Genomic DNA, 15,946 nt, shown 5'->3' on the forward strand with positions numbered 1-15,946 from the left:
TGAAATCATGAAAAACTGAAATTCAGAATATGACTAAATTTTGGGAAAATGTCAGTTTATACTTTATTAACTACGTGTTTACATTAATTTGATTAAAATGATTTTGTGCTCTTTAGTTAAAAAAAAAAAAAATACACGAATGAGAAAGCGTACGAGGTAGCAAAGTGCAATCCAATGTTTTCGTACGACCAATCAAAACCCGGAATTTATTCATCCCGATGTAAACAAAGCGGAATATTTTGAAAATTTTAAAAGATGTGAAAATGACAGGGATTCAAACTTCTTTTTGTTTTTAAATTTATGAAGTAAACTCTGCAAAAACTTAAGATCAGTTTGAAAATTCATAAAAATGGACTTTTGACAGAAGCTTTCATTTCAAGGTTCTAAATTCTAGCGAGTTGTGCAGCAAAATGGAGCGAGATCGACCAGAGTATATGTCGGCTGAAGACTTGAGAAATAGATTATACCACAGTCTAAGAGACAGAGGATTATTCGATTCTATAAAGGTTATTGAAATTCTAATCGAATTCATCGAAAAATAAAATGATGTGCATATAAAGTAGGCAAGAGTGTGCAATTATGTATCCTGAAACATGTTAGCACCTGTCATTTCAGTTTTCATTTCGAATTTTCTCAACGTTTCTTTCTTGAGAGTACATCACCATTAAGTACATAACTTTGTTTTTAAGTTTCTTTATTTAGAGTACAGCACCATTAAGGACATAACTTCGTTTTAAGGTTGATAATTTTAGAAAATTGTTACTTAATGATAACTTTCATGCGTGAAAATTGATTTAGAAACAAAAATAACTAGATTTTGAATGATTCTCTAAGTTTATGTCAATAACACACGAGTTTATTTCAATATTGTGTGACAGTTCATGCATTATGCATTTATTTGTTGTGTATTTCCAGCTAAAGTGAAAGCAATTTAGCAATCTATGTGTTGAAAAAAATGTTTCGATATAATAAAACGGTTCTGGAATGGGAACTCGGGAAATAGCAAATTTATGGTTCCCCTAGGCAGAAAAATGCAACTTCGCCACCTCTGAAAATAGTTTCCTCCCTTGGGAAACCATAAATTTGCTACGTCCCTCGTACCCATTTCATAACTATATACTGTTGTTAAAATGATATTGTCCTATGGAGGTACGGACCCAGTTGTGGTGAGGGCTTGTCCTGAGACACAGCTAGATTATTCTAAGTAACTATATATAGGAGTATGATTTGTAATGTTTTAAAACTATACATTATTTTTGAAATGCAAGCTAAGGTAAATAAAGGTGGTTAATGATGAGAAGTCTCCAGATATCGATGACCATGTGCCACCTGTTGCTATTTCAACCTGAATAATTAATTTGTTGATATGAAGGAAAAGTTTCTGTGCCATAATATTTGTTTATACACATATAGTGCAAGATTGTAAAGAAAAAGTAAACAAGAAATTGTGAGATTTTGAACAATTGCAAATATGTTATTGTGTCTCTGTTATTATGAAGTGTATTGTAGTAAAACAATATTGAATTGATTTGAAATTATAATGATCTACTTACTGAACAATCAAAATTTTATCACATTTTTATATTACCACATATAGAGTCAGCTGAGAAATAAATTGGTAACAGAACTACAACAAACAACAAAGGGACACCTTTCGGAGAGAACCGCTAAAGATGCAGAAGAGGGATCCTTGTTACACAGAGCGTCAAACAGCCTGGTGGCAGAACATTTACGACACTGCAAATATGACTACTCGCTTAGTGTGTTTTTACCAGAAAGCTCAACAGTTAGAGATAAAGTAAGTTTAAATAAATTAACTTAATTTAAGGTCATATTCTGTTGTCCCATTATGTTTTTTTCACAAGATACAATGTGCATTCCCACTTTGTACCATAGAGGATTTTTTCTGAAGAGAATGTATTTTTTATCAATATCATGAAAATAGCCATTCATAAATTTAAATTTTGTATAATTATATTTAAGTAAATATACTTGATGATTAAGATTTTATGATCATGATTGTATTTTGCAATGCAGCTGCCACCTGAGCCAAAATTGGAAGGCTCAAGTGAGTTTTTTCAAAACAGTTGACATTCGTTGTAGATCGTTGTTGTCGTTGTTAAGTTTAAATAACAAAACTTGGAGAAATGGAATTTTTACTGTTCTAAGGTCAATATTCTGGAAGAGAGAAATGTCATTTTCCATGGAGAACTTTTTTGTCACATGAATTCATGTATATCCTCAGGTAGTGCAGATTACATGCAAAAAATGGCCAATAAAAATATAGGTGCATTCCCACTTTGTACCATAGAGGATTTTTTCTGAAGAGAATGTATTTTTTATCAATATCATGAAAATAGCCATTCATAAATTTAAATTTTGTATAATTATATTTAAGTAAATATACTTGATGATTAAGATTTTATGATCATGATTGTATTTTTTTTTTAAACAAAAAAACTTCTTGGATACAAAACTGAAAGTTTATACATTGTCACAGTAATCCTTTAGCCAATTCTGTAAATTTGTTAGAATTCTATAATACATGCTATTAAAAATTATTTGAAATTTAAGATTTTTACAACCCATGACCTTCTGCAAATCCTTGGAGTCAGTTCCCAATCAAGATTATATCGCAAAATGGTAAGTTGTGGCAATTTAGTTATAAAATAAAAAAAGTTACTAAAAATCTTCTTGCCAGTAATTGAGATTGAATGAAATAATCCCTTTTTCCATTGCAGGCAAAAGGACAATCTGATTCAAACAAGAAAGGTAAATGATTTTGCAAAAATGATTATTAATGGAAATTGTTTTAGAGAATAATTTTAGATTGTTTTATTCAGATTTTAAAAATTAAAAATCCATCTTACAGCATATAATGCTATGATAATGTATCACTATGTGTTAAAGGCTTTAATTCTCAATGTTAAAAAAAAACGATTTTAATGATGATTAACTTACATGTACATGTATGTCATATTCGGCAGGATTTTTATGGCAGCTACTGTGTGAATTATCTGCCCTCCACTCTAATGCAATGCAGGAAACCGGAACTCAAACAGATCTCATCAAAATTGGAGTTGTGTCAGCACTTGGTATGTTTTATTTTAGATGACATGGATAGACTGTACCCTTTTTCTTCAATTTATGATAATTAACTTCTAAGATATTATGATTTGTGCACTCTTCTCCATCAGATGAGAAGCTTGGAGAAATGGAAGACTTTTACTCTTCTAAAAGAGATGAAAATTTCCGAATCGGTGCTACAGCTATGGAAGAGAGACTGATGTCATTTCAGAGACAGCTGGAGGAGAGGTACAGAACAGACCTGAAACTGGAGGTATGCTAAGGCAAAAAAAAATTAATTTCTTGGTTCTCAGGCCCTCCCTCATCTCTTCCAAGGGTGCCATATTGACCCTTTTTATTGCTAAATCAATAAAATATAAACACCAAATCACCTCCCTCATCATTTTTTGAGGTTTTGTACAATGTAAAAAGCTGCCTCATCATGTTTTGGGGGCAATAAAAAAGAAAAAAAAAATGCCTCCCTCCCTCATCATATTTCTTGAAAAAAGGCCTGCGAACCAAGTAATTAACTTTGCATTGCCTAAACTCCTCATGTTTATACTGAACAGATTATTTCAGCAAAAAAAAAAAATATCAGTGAAGAAAAAGAATTCCCCTGAATACCAAAAAATAGATTAACATTGCAGGTGACCACAGCAAAAGAAAAATGTACTGAAATTCATAATAACAATTAACAAAGTGTGCAGAATTAATAGCACTTGTATACAGTTTTTTGACACTGGATAGACAACTTTGTTTTCATTTTTACACAATCTAATGATGCATATTTTCTGTGAAGGAATTCTCTTTGTGTAAAGAAACATATGTACATGTATACCAGGAGTATTACATGTACTATTTGATTATTTTGACTCTGTTTTCAGGTGGCCAGAATTAAGGACAGTGAAGCAGCAAGGATTAGACTGGAGGAGAAGGAACAATGTAGAAGGGAGTTTGATCAACTAAGAAGAGAGGTAAATTGTTTGATTATCATAGTACCTAGCAGATTTTGAGTCCAGAGATGTTTTTTGTCAATAGAAAAGTAAATTTTATGCTCTAGAGTGTCTCTAATGAATTAGCTCCCCCCTCACCCAAATGGTTTCGTTTGTAGAAATCAATGATGAAATGATAATGGGATACTTTAAAAGTCCATCAAATAGAATTTGGGTTTGGTATTCTCAAGCTTGAGACTGGGAATGCTGAGGATGACCTTTTATTATTTTACTTTAACTTTAAACATATGGGAAGCAGATTGAAATACATGTATTTAAATTACCTATACCATCAGGGCTTGATAACTCTAACCTTGAATTCCATCTTCTTCAGTGCATGTCATTTATTTTAAAAACTTCTAATTTTACAGCTTGAGAGAACATATCAACAGAAAACTGATTCACTTCTACAGAAAGAAAGAAATTCAATTGAAAGAATGCAAAGGGAACAGGAGGTATTAAAACTGGTGTATATTAACCTGCAGTACTTTAATTAAATGTTTTAGTATACATAATGTGAAATTTACCAGCAATTACTTTGAAATCAAAGCAATGTTTATTGAATATATATCTTTGAAGATACATGAGAAGGAGATTTACACTCAGAGGCAGTCAATATTGGAAGAAATTGAGATTTTACGCAAGAGAGAAGCAGAGGTCAAAAGGGCATCAGAAACTAACGAGAGGTGTGTTGCTCTCTCTACTTATCATACAATGTATTTTATGAAGATTGTAATTAAATAAATTTTTAAACAATTTTTGATTAATCTTTACACCATACATACACATATGATTTAATGCTGTATTATTACTACTGTATACTTTGTGTGACAATTTCTTTTTTTTTGTATAAATGAAAAAATACCCTCATCCAAAATTGCAATATTTACCTTTAAAAGTGATTTATCTGTAACATTAAAGTTTTAAATATAAATACTTTAGGGAAAGGAAATTAAATGAACAAAGGGTGAAAGACAGGGAGACAGATCTCCGGCGTAGAGAACAGGAAGTGAGGAGGATGGAGGGGGAATACGAACAAAAGCTAAAGAATGAAATGACAAAGTAAGGATAGGGATATTTTTGTGCTTTTACATTAACTACAGTAAGCTTTGAGTTGATGGTTGAAAATAGCAATTTTGCATGCCAAGGATAATGGCTGTTTCTTAGTGCTGATTTCTATGGACAAATCTTGATTGCTTAAAATATATAACGATCAGTATTCAAGCTCAACAGTTCATTAAACAATACCAAATAGGAGCAGAGCAAACATGGACCTCCAAAACATCAGAGGTGGGATCAGGTGCCATGGAGGAGTGAACATCCCCTGCTAACCAGTCACAACCACCGTACATATAAATTAAAGCACAATTTGTCTTTAAAAATTACTTTCTAGTACCTGTGTACATCTATTGTTATTCCTCTTCTAGATTCAAAGTGGAGGAACAAGCTAAGTATATGGAGAGATCACAGAACCTGGAGATCAGGGAGGCGAGGGCCAGAGGTAAATACACTTAGTCCTTGAAAATAAGATTGCAAAAAATATACCTATATACACAATATGCAGTATAGAATATAATTTATGGCTTTCAGATGAGGAGAGAAGAATTAGAGATGAACAAGAAAGAATTCAGAGTATCAGAGACGAACTGAAAGACAAAACAATGAGAATCAATGAATTGGAGGTAAACTCTCTCTTTCATCAAGTGATATGTTATGCAAAGGGCAAGAAATTCACTCATCAACTTGCAAAGCTTTTATTTGATTGGCATGTTGTGGAAAATGTTATAATATTCATTTCATTTAAGAATTTCTGGGTTTCAGAATTAGAATTCATTGTGCATCAAGGTACTTAATTTGTACTTTTTAATATTTTTAGACAAGGCTGCAGGAGGAGAAACATGGAGAAGTGTCAGCTGTGAGACAGAACGAGTTACTGAATGCAAAACTCAGAGATGTAAGTTTCCTCTGTGTTTGTTATACCCCCCGCAAACGAAGTTTGGGGGGGGTATATAGTAATCACCTTGTCCGTCTGTCCGCCTGTCTGTCTAGCTGTCCATCTGTCAGTCCGTCTGTCTAGCTGTCAGTCTGTCTGTGCAAACATGTCCGGTCCATATCTTTCTTACGGAGGAACATTAGAATCTACTACTCCACACAAAGATTGCTTATGACCAAAGGGTGTGTCATGACCTTAACCTAAGGTCATTTGGGGAAGTTCAAGGTCACTGGAAGAAAAATTTCATAATTTATGTCTGGTCCATATTTTTCTTATGGATAAACTTAGTAGGTTCTCATTTCACACAAAGATTGCCCATGACCTTAATAGTGTGTCATGACCTTGACCCAAGGACATCTGTGCAAGTTCAAGGTCACTGAAAGAAGAATTGTATCATTCATGTTTGATGCATATCTTTATTATGGAAAAACTTACCTCTGAAAAACCCAGCGGGGGGTATTTTATACCGTTTGGACAGTTCTACTTTCTGTGGACTTTACCATTCACTTTAAATTTGAGTGAGACAAAAATTATCTAAATCAGTCAGATGGATTTTGAAGAATTATTTGCTTTTGTTTTCTATAAACTCATCTTTTAAAGCATAAAAACAGGCAAGGATACTGTAAACCTATTACAGTAAAACTCGGTTATAGCGAAGTCCCGGGGACCTGAGAATATAATTCGCTATATCCGTAATTCGTTATATCCGTATAACGAATTCGTATAACCATTATAGCGAATTCACAATATGCATGATTTCCTTCAGGTATTGCTACCAAATATGTTATGGAAGCAATTATTACGAAACATATCTTCGATAACTAAGGTTTTATTATGAATTAAATTGTATATACAAATGCTAAACGGAAATAAGATCAGTTCAATTTATCAATTTTTTTATAATCTTTAAAAGTTTGTTATAAAAGATGTAAATTTCATTATATTTAACCCAACGGGACTCAGAATCAGTTCGCTATATCCGTAAATTCGTTATATCAGAGTTCGTTATAACCGTAAAATTTTGCAAAAATTTGTTAAGAATTTTGACAGGGACCCAGAAAAACTTCGCTATATCCGTGAATTCGCTATATCCGTGTTCGTACTAAACGAGTTTTACTGTACATTTGGTGGTGTATTCTTTTAAGTGTTTATGGCGGAAATAAACTCCCGCTAATTCAAGTACAACGTTAAATGTCTGTAACATATATACATAATAAGAACAATAAAAAATGCGCTAAATCAAATCTACGCTAAATTGTTCAAAAATCAATTTTCTCCAAATATTGTACACGCTAAAATACAATACATTTAAAGTATGTTTTCTTTAAGAAAATTTAATTGTAATTATTAGCAGAATTTAGATATATTTCACCATAATTGAATTTTCACATTGATTTGAATTTTACTATAGATGGCTGACTACAGAGTCATGAAGGAACAAAATGCTGTTATGAAAAATGAGCTTGAAACTCTTCGAACGTAAGTGTGATTGTCAACTGCATGGCAGAAGATAATTTACATTACTTCATTTTGTGAAAATGTTAGCTATCCTCTTTTAAATTTTGCAGAAGACTATCAGAGGTCATGCAGATGAACGAAAGAGAAAGGGGAAGTGAGTAAAAAAAAACATTGAAATACATCATAAAATTATCATGTTTTAATTGATATAAAATTTTATCACTTTAAAAAATTCACACAAATGTATATTGTATGACCATGGTAAATACAAAAATTCTGAAAGTAAGCATTTTAACATTCTGGGTATTTCAAGGAAATGTTTACATTGAATTGATTTCTGTTCCCAGGACAGGAGGAGATGATGAAGGAGATGAGACGACCGACGCCGGAGACTCTGATGTTACAGCGGGAGCTGGAGAAAGCCAAGGAGAGTCTGAGACAGGAACAGACGCTGTCTAACGCCGCCAAACAACAGCTGGAGAAACGACTTCAGGAGGAGGTAACTGTGGTGTTCCCTGACATATGATAAAAGATACACGGATCTGATGTCCAATATAACATAAACTAATCTTAATGAAGGGATGGATTTCTTCAAAAGTTAAATTAATCAGCTTTAAGTAGATTGTATAAAGGAACATCTGTCAAAGAATCTTTTCGTGAAATGACTCGGTAGCATTTTTTTTCTGAATATTTTAATACTGTATACAGGATTATTTTCGCACTGTGTTTTATGTTCACAATTTTGCACATGTGAACAATTTGGCCCCATTTTGAATTGGCCCAGTCATAGTTCTGTTTGAGAAATTACACTGTATTCTTTGAATTTTTCCTGTTTTAAATTTGTCCAGTCATGAAGAGGGCGAAAGGGGCGAAAATAAAACAGGGGCAAAAATTTCGCTGTATAATGTATACAGTAATTGGAAAATTTTCTCTAAAAACCGTATTTATGACAGATGTTTTGCCAAAGTACCATTTAATATTTTTTAAATTCCCAGATGGACAGAAACAGGGACTTACTGAGAAGGTTTGAGGATCAGACATTACAGATGAAGGAGATGAACCAGGAGTTAGTGGACCTGAGGGCTCAGCTGTCTATCACTCATAGAGGTAGGTAACAGCATAGTTGCCAACTCACCCGATTTCGTCGGGTCACACCCCATTTTTCAACCCGTTACCCGATTATTTTTTATGACCGGGCGGGTCATGCTTTTTTTTTGGTACACAAGACAAAATCTCCCGTTTCCGGAAAGTGTTAGGTTGCACTTTTAACTTCCAGTTACAACCAAATTAGGTATATACGTAAACAATGCCGATGGATTAATTATCTGTGCAGGTGTAAACAATTAACTGGGTGTTGTTTAGACAAATTAATGTTTGAAGTCAATTAAAATGGCTTCGATAGAACTAGATCGTTATCAGGGCCAACAGGAACAAATTGAACCAAACACATGTCTCTGATTGAACCAAGAAAAAGAGAAACGATAGTTATGTACATATCAAGGAATCTTGGGGGAAAAAACTGTTTCTAGATAAAATAAAGTGATCAAAGACAGTGTAGGCCTTACTTCAAATTTAAAACATGTTGCAGTAGTTAATTGATTAAGAGAGAGGAAAAACAACTTCAAAACTGAAATTGGTATACTTTCAAATTTAGCAGAAACTGAAAAGGCTTTTTAAAAAAAATGCACATTTACTTCAGGTCAGTACTGAAATATGAAACCTTCAATTTTCATTTTTAACATGTAAATTAAAGCAAATTATGTATGAATTTTTTTGTCATAGTAAATTAAATCCTTTTTCAATAAAAGAATTCTCAATACACAAATATTTTGTATATATGTATAAAATTCAATCATGGTAAATATGTCGTGAATGTCGTTACGTGTTATGACCAGTTTTTTTACTTTCCAAATCTGGTCATGACCAGATTTTTACATGCTGGAGGTTGGCAAGTATGGGTAACAGGGATGAGAGGGGCAGTGTTACCCGCATTTACAAAGGCCTAAATGCTAACAGAGATGTTTATACTGTAGATTCCTAAATATGCGCGTGGAATTAATTATCGCGTAATTTCGCGAGAAGAACCTCACGCGAAATTGAATTACTCGCCCTTATTTTTATGGTGCTGAAATCTTTGTTAAAATTCTTGATCAACCATCTATTCGCGAATTCTTATTTTCCCTAGTTGCTGTTGAAGAGCCCATTCGCGATAAAAAGTACTCGCGAAAAATAAGGAATTTGCAGTATGTAAAAAGAGATGGAATCATCAAACAATATATTGATTTTTCTTTGTTTTGTAAAAATATAATGAAACATCAAATGTTTGACAAGTGTTGTGACAATTTTTCAGCATTAACAAATGAAGTATATAGGAAACCACATGAAGAAGGAACTAATATGAAGTAAGGATATACTAGATATGTTTCTGTGCAGTTTTGATATTTGTGGTGATTGAAGTCTAGGAAATGAATCTGCATTTACTTCAAAAAAAAGAAAGAAAACCTTCCTTAAATGTACCTGTAAATCTGTTTTCAGTCGTTCCGTTTCCTTCCGTATTCCAAATCAGCCCAGAGAAGCCCCCCAGGAGGAGGAGGACAGGGAAGAGGAGGAATATCTGGGGCTCCCGGGGTCTCAGTTTGCCTCCAAACAGTCCAGTCCCCGCCGCCCCAACAGACAGAGGGAGGAGTATGATGAACATGATGTTTACAATGATATCGAGGCTGAGTTTGGACTGCCCTCTACTGGAAAGAGGAGGCTTTACCCAGCATTCTCTGAAGATGATGTTTCTTCTACTAACTCAGCAGATGTAGTGGCTGAGGCCAAATACAGACTCAAAAGTTTAGAGAGAGAGGCCCAGGTACTTGTAGCAATTAAATTGTTGTGTTAAATTCATTAAAAGGTTCATGTACTTGATTAGACAGGTTATGAAAATGTTCCTATAATGAGCTTTAGAAATATTAAAAATGTATTTTATAATATTCTAGAATTTAGAGTCAGCTTACAGAGATTTCCATTACAAACTGTCCAACCCGTCATCCGGTCCCATAGAACGGTCAAAATCTGACAGAGTTACTGAGGAAACTCAGCTGAAAAAACAAGAGCATGGTAAGGATACTGTCAGGAGAAATTCCTACCACTGAAGTCAGATTTTGAGATATTTGAGAAAAAAAGCTACTTTGTCTTACTTTGTATTGACAGAATCTCAGAGTCAGAGAAGAGTTGCCTCCCCTGTGGCCAGTCCTATACATCGCCCATTGTCCTCCACGCCTTACCAAGGGAGACAATCCGGCTCTGGTGGAAATCTCAATGGTCAGATTTTATATAAACTTACAATGGAAGTATTTTTCAAACTCACACTGTTGATTATGCATTTAACAAGCAGGAATTCTAAGTGTGTCCTCTCTTACATTACAGATAGCCTACATGAGTTGACAGGATCGGGGGCTGAGAGGAAGGCGCCACCTAGGTTTGACCTCTCTACAATGTCAGATGATGGAAATCAGTAAGTTATCAAGCTTAATAAATGTAATTCACCCTAGAAGGTGCTTGATACTAAATTTTAAGCATACTACATGTTGCACTTCATGTACATGTTTGAATTCCATTTGTACCTTGAATATATAAGTGCTTGAGCATGAAAAAAAAAGTGTTTCTTATAGAAGTAAAGTGTTATTTATATTAACTTTTGTCACTTTACAACAGCAAAGAGCCAAGAGTTGAAGAACGGCCTCGACCTATTACAGTATCTGACCTTGAGGCTAGACCAGGGTCACCTGGCATTGTAGTAGTTCCAGGGTCAAGGTCAAGTGAAGATGAACTGTCACCCAAACCTGAAACAGGTAGGACTGTTATGTTAAGACATGATTAATCATAAAACATACCAATATTAAATAACTTTGCTTTGATGAATGGAACTGAATAAAAATAATTTTCACAGAATGTATGCATGCACCATTGTATGTGTATTTAACCCAAAATAACACTCTAAACCTTATTTATAGCTGCTATAGTGACTGAGGCTGCTACCCCGCTAAGGGCCCCTCCTGGGGGTAGACTACAGCCCATCTCATTGGACAGTGCCTGGAAAACTCCCGCACAAGATGACAAATCAAATGAAGGTCAATTGTTGCATTTAATTTAATAAATAAGAGATCAAAATTATTATTCCATTTGATAAAATTTTAGAACTTGTAATGTTGATATATTTTGTATATGATTGATAAACATTATGTGATGAAAGCTTTCATTTTCTTGTTATGTTATGTATAAAATTACAACAAATGCTGAAGCACATCTTCTTCAAAATCATAAGCATAATGAATGTACCTGGTACTTAAAGCCCTATCTCCTCAAGAAGTTTTCATTGAAAAATTCTTAACATTTTGGCACCAAATGAAGAAATGTATATAGGTGAATAAAAATTAAAACTACTCTTCAAACAGAAGAGAAGAGAAAGGAAGAAGAGAGAAGAAGAAAGGAGGAAGAGGATTTGAAGAGATGGGAAGAAGAGAGAAGACAGAAAGAGGAAGACAGGAAGAGGAGAGAGGAGGAGCTCAGAGAGAAAGAGGAGAGGGAACTAAAAAAACTGGTAACCAGTTTACTATGTAATCAAGTACTGTAGTAGGAACACTGAGGTCAAATTCATAATTAGGATTTAGCAATTACATGTATCATCTTTTAAATTTTTAAAAAAAGAATACAGTACTACTGTAAATCACTTTTAATTGCAGCTGTAATTAAAGAACAGCATGCTTGCGAAAATTTAATGCGTAAAAAGTATTCCTTAAGATTATATGAAAATAACCGCAATTCGTGAAAATTTTGTCTTGCTAATCAAGAGTCAATGCCTGTCTCGCAAAATTAAGGTGTCGCGAAAATTTAGTGATGTACAGTATTTCAGAACTGTGACTGGACAAATTTAAGACAGGGCAAAATTGTTTGAAATTTTAAAAGGACAGAATAAAGCAGGGCGAAAATAACTCTGTATTCAGTATATTATGAAAATTCTTTGAAATGATTTTGGTTGAAGAACACATTTAATCAATTTTTATTTTCTAAATTGGTGTGAACATTTGAATGTTGCATTACAGGAGGAAGGTGTTGAATCAGAGAAGTCTGAGGCAGCCAAGAAGGAGCCAGAAATAGACCCTGTGATGAAACAGTACATGGAGATGGTCCAGCAACAAAAGGAAAAGGAGGAGGAAGAGGTGAGAATAGATTGGAGGATCAAAAGGAGTGGGAAAAGTTGTACTTTTATAGTCAATTATAATCAAATCTGGGTTACCGATAGTAATGTGGAGAAATTAAATTTTGCATATTAAAATGTCATTTGGATGGTACAGGTTGAAAATTTTGAAGAATGCTTATATTTTTATATTTAAAAAATCACAAAAATTGGTTTCAGAAAATTTAATGAGATCAATTGATTTTTACATGTTAATGACAAATTCATGTGTAATTTAAAACAGAGAAAAATATCAAAAAGAAAGGTAAAAGTGTGGCTATGCATTCACTATACAAAACATTTGCTTCATAGCACAGTAAAATAATACATCAAAAATCATTTTTCATTCCAGGAAAACATACCTGGTATATCTTGTTTCAAGCTCTAGTACATGTATCATAAATGCTAGCACTAGATATAAATGTACTTTAAAGGTAGAGACTGTGTAATTATTCATTTGAAACAGAAAAAAAAAAACATTGCTTAAGCATGACTATTTGTTTTGTCTAAATTTGTTTGATCTGTGTTATATTTTTCAGTTTCATGACTTATATTTTCATTGTTCACAATTATTGATTATAATAAGACTTTTTATTCACTTTACATACATGTAATTTCACTTTCAGTCATAGTCATTTTAAATAAAAACACAGTTTCATTTAATGATTTTTAAAAAACTCAGTTTTGTTGTTATAGAAACAGCTGTGCAATTAATTTTTGTACAAAATTTTAAAGGGAGAAAACATCTCATTTTTACAAGGAAATGTAAAAAGCTGAAATTGGATTGAAATGGAAAAAGAAGGGATTAATTTTTTGCATTAAAATATACTTAATTCTGATTTTCAGTGAAATATATTCTAAAGCATTGTGAAAATAATTTCATTCTCATGCTTTTCAGATTGCCAAGAAACCAGTGGATGTGTGGTCAAAAGGCTCCAACAGTGTAGCAGTAAGTCTGCCCCCTCCCCCTAACATTCCCCCCCCCCATGACAGGGAGAAAAAATGTGTTAAATTTATGGTTCAAAATTATCTTGTTACTTTAAGGTTGTATAGACTGTAAATGTATTACATTTGGCGGTGTATTCTTTTTAGCATTTTTGGCGGAAAGAAACTTCCGCTAATTTAAGTACAAAGCTAAATGTCTTAAACATATATACATGTACATTAATAAAAACATCAAGATATGCGCTAAATCAAATTTACTCTGACTTGTTCAAAAATAAATTTCCGCCAAATATTGTACATGCTAAATATAATACATTTACAGTACATGCTAAACATCTATCCAAATATTTTGTCAATCTTTAATACTGACCAGTATCTAATATCAGACCAGCAGGATCTCCATATAGAAACAAAAAAATATTTAAAAATGTGTGTTTGGCAGACTGTATTTTTGTGTGAGTACACATTCTTGTATGAATAGTGCTTTAATTTACATTGAAAGAATTATTTAGAATAAGATAATCAATTAAAGTCAAATTAATTGAAATCCAATAGAAAGTGTATTGAATGTTGTTACTATTAAAATAAACTTGACTCAATGGAATACATATTTTACTTTAAGGATACACAGTCTGAATTCTCTGTAGCTGAAGACATTCAGAGGTATATATCTATAAACACAATAGAAAACAAAGAGACTAGTCTTGATTGAATGTACTACTTTGTAAGGGGAAAATACTCTTTGATATAATCACACCCTTGTTTAAGTCAATTTAATATTTAGGTAAACAATGAAGAAATGATATGTTAGACGATCATTATGTAATTGTATACAATGTCATGATGTGTTGATGACATACTATCAGTAAATACATAACTGCATGTGCCAAGAAGCAAATTTGATCCTAGAATTGTATTTTGTTTAAGATTTCTAGCAATACATTTGCACACGTCTGTTTTGTAACTATCAGTAGTTATTAGGGATGTGCGATTTTATCGGTATACCGGTATATCGCGATTTTTTGTTGAGTGATACGTATCGTCATATGGAGACCTAAATACCGGTCTTTAGGTACATATTATAAAGTCCAAAAATTATTCATTTATTTGTTCAATCTTTCAAATTACAATTACAGGAAGTAAAAAAAAATGTTGTAAAAAGTGAAAAGAACGGCCTCTTACCGTCCAAACATAATTGATTTTATATACATAAAAATTTCAGGAAAGTAAAATTTTGTTTTTCTAGCATATTTTTTAGAAAAATAATGACTTTTCATGTAAAATCATTGTAAAAACTGCTTTTAAAAATATCATGATATTATCGTGATATTGAGGGAAAAAATCGTGATATATCGCGATACGAAATTTTTGGCGATACCCATCCCTAGTGGTTATACCTTGTTTGTTTCATTTCCAGCAATAATGGATCTGATGATGATTTCGGTTGGTGATGCCAGTATAAACTCTGACAGGAACCCTTACTATTGGATAATTGTTGGCCATCCATAAACAGTCACTTATCTGTGATAGACTATTCCAATTTTTCTTAGAAAGAATTTGTATAAATATTTTATTTTAAGTTATTGTACATGTAGATTGTTTCCTAATAAAGAATCAAATTAAAAATCCATTTCTTTCTCATTTTTCTTGTTTCTTTGTTAAATACTTGTTCAAAAATTTTCTTATAATTATCTTTTTTGTAAATTTTCTTATGATTATTTTTTTTGTAGCAAATTAAATGTAGCTGATGGCCATAATTTATTACTGTTGATCATCAAATTAATCTGACAAGTTAAATTATGTAAAATCACAAATTTTAATTTTGTGGGGGGTTAATTTTTGTTGTTTTTGAGGTATGAAGAGACCCACGAATTCATGTCCACCACGAAATGTAAAATGCTATATACATAACTACTCAACAATTCTTCATCCACGAAATGAAATCCCCAAAAACCAAGATTTTTTCCTAAAACCACGAAATTTTGACCCCCACGAAAATATGTGATTTTACAGTATTTGGTGATCATGAACAAGCCAAAATTTTCACAAATGCTAGTTTTTGCTGAATATATCCTATGCCAATAAAAATATACGTGAGAATAAAGCTCAGCAATCAACACATTTTGCACTTGTTCTCAGCTGTGTATGGTACAATATCTTATTAAGTTGTACTTCACCTGTACCTTGCCTATAATATATAGGCTTACCTTAGACAATTTCACACCTACATTGTAACTCTTCCTCTGGATAGAACCAATACTGCATGAT

The 15,946-nt window shown here is 32.8% G+C and overlaps 1 protein-coding gene across 2 annotated transcripts; it reads left to right on the top strand.

The window, feature by feature from the left end:
- Window positions 1–218: 218 nt before the first annotated feature.
- LOC134254611 (centriole and centriolar satellite protein OFD1-like) lies at window positions 219–15,282 on the top strand. 2 transcript variants are annotated; one of them, XM_062737140.1, is made up of 30 exons: window positions 219–506; window positions 1,598–1,798; window positions 2,575–2,643; window positions 2,742–2,772; window positions 2,988–3,095; window positions 3,198–3,340; window positions 3,951–4,040; window positions 4,430–4,513; window positions 4,638–4,744; window positions 5,001–5,120; window positions 5,486–5,559; window positions 5,649–5,740; window positions 5,935–6,012; window positions 7,463–7,530; window positions 7,620–7,663; window positions 7,857–8,008; window positions 8,505–8,616; window positions 9,860–9,911; window positions 10,045–10,366; window positions 10,494–10,614; window positions 10,708–10,818; window positions 10,924–11,011; window positions 11,212–11,348; window positions 11,511–11,627; window positions 11,952–12,097; window positions 12,600–12,716; window positions 12,978–12,998; window positions 13,632–13,682; window positions 14,301–14,341; window positions 15,096–15,282. In XM_062737140.1, exons 1-30 carry the CDS (start codon window positions 411–413, stop codon window positions 15,127–15,129), a joined length of 3,027 nt encoding a protein of 1,008 aa, XP_062593124.1. In that variant the 5' UTR covers window positions 219–410; the 3' UTR covers window positions 15,130–15,282. The 2 variants fall into 2 exon arrangements, with proteins under 2 accessions (XP_062593124.1, XP_062593125.1); XM_062737141.1 differs by lacking the exon at window positions 12,978–12,998.
- The last annotated feature ends 664 nt before the right edge of the window (window positions 15,283–15,946 follow it).

The sequence above is a fragment of the Saccostrea cucullata genome, unplaced genomic scaffold, assembly GCF_032062105.1.
Source record: "Saccostrea cucullata isolate Sc308-1 unplaced genomic scaffold, CSIRO_AGI_Scuc_v1 ctg354, whole genome shotgun sequence".
Lineage (NCBI taxonomy): Eukaryota > Metazoa > Mollusca > Bivalvia > Ostreida > Ostreidae > Saccostrea > Saccostrea cuccullata.

Bases quoted from the DNA above. Each gene is read 5' to 3' on its own strand.
- LOC134254611 (XM_062737140.1), top strand. From the start codon at position 411: ATGGAGCGAGATCGACCAGAGTATATGTCGGCTGAAGACTTGAGAAAT. The intron at 5,741-5,934 runs GTAAACTCTCTC...TAATATTTTTAG, and splicing joins TGAGAATCAATGAATTGGAG to ACAAGGCTGCAGGAGGAGAA. The intron at 8,617-9,859 runs GTAGGTAACAGC...ACAATTTTTCAG, and splicing joins GCTGTCTATCACTCATAGAG to CATTAACAAATGAAGTATAT.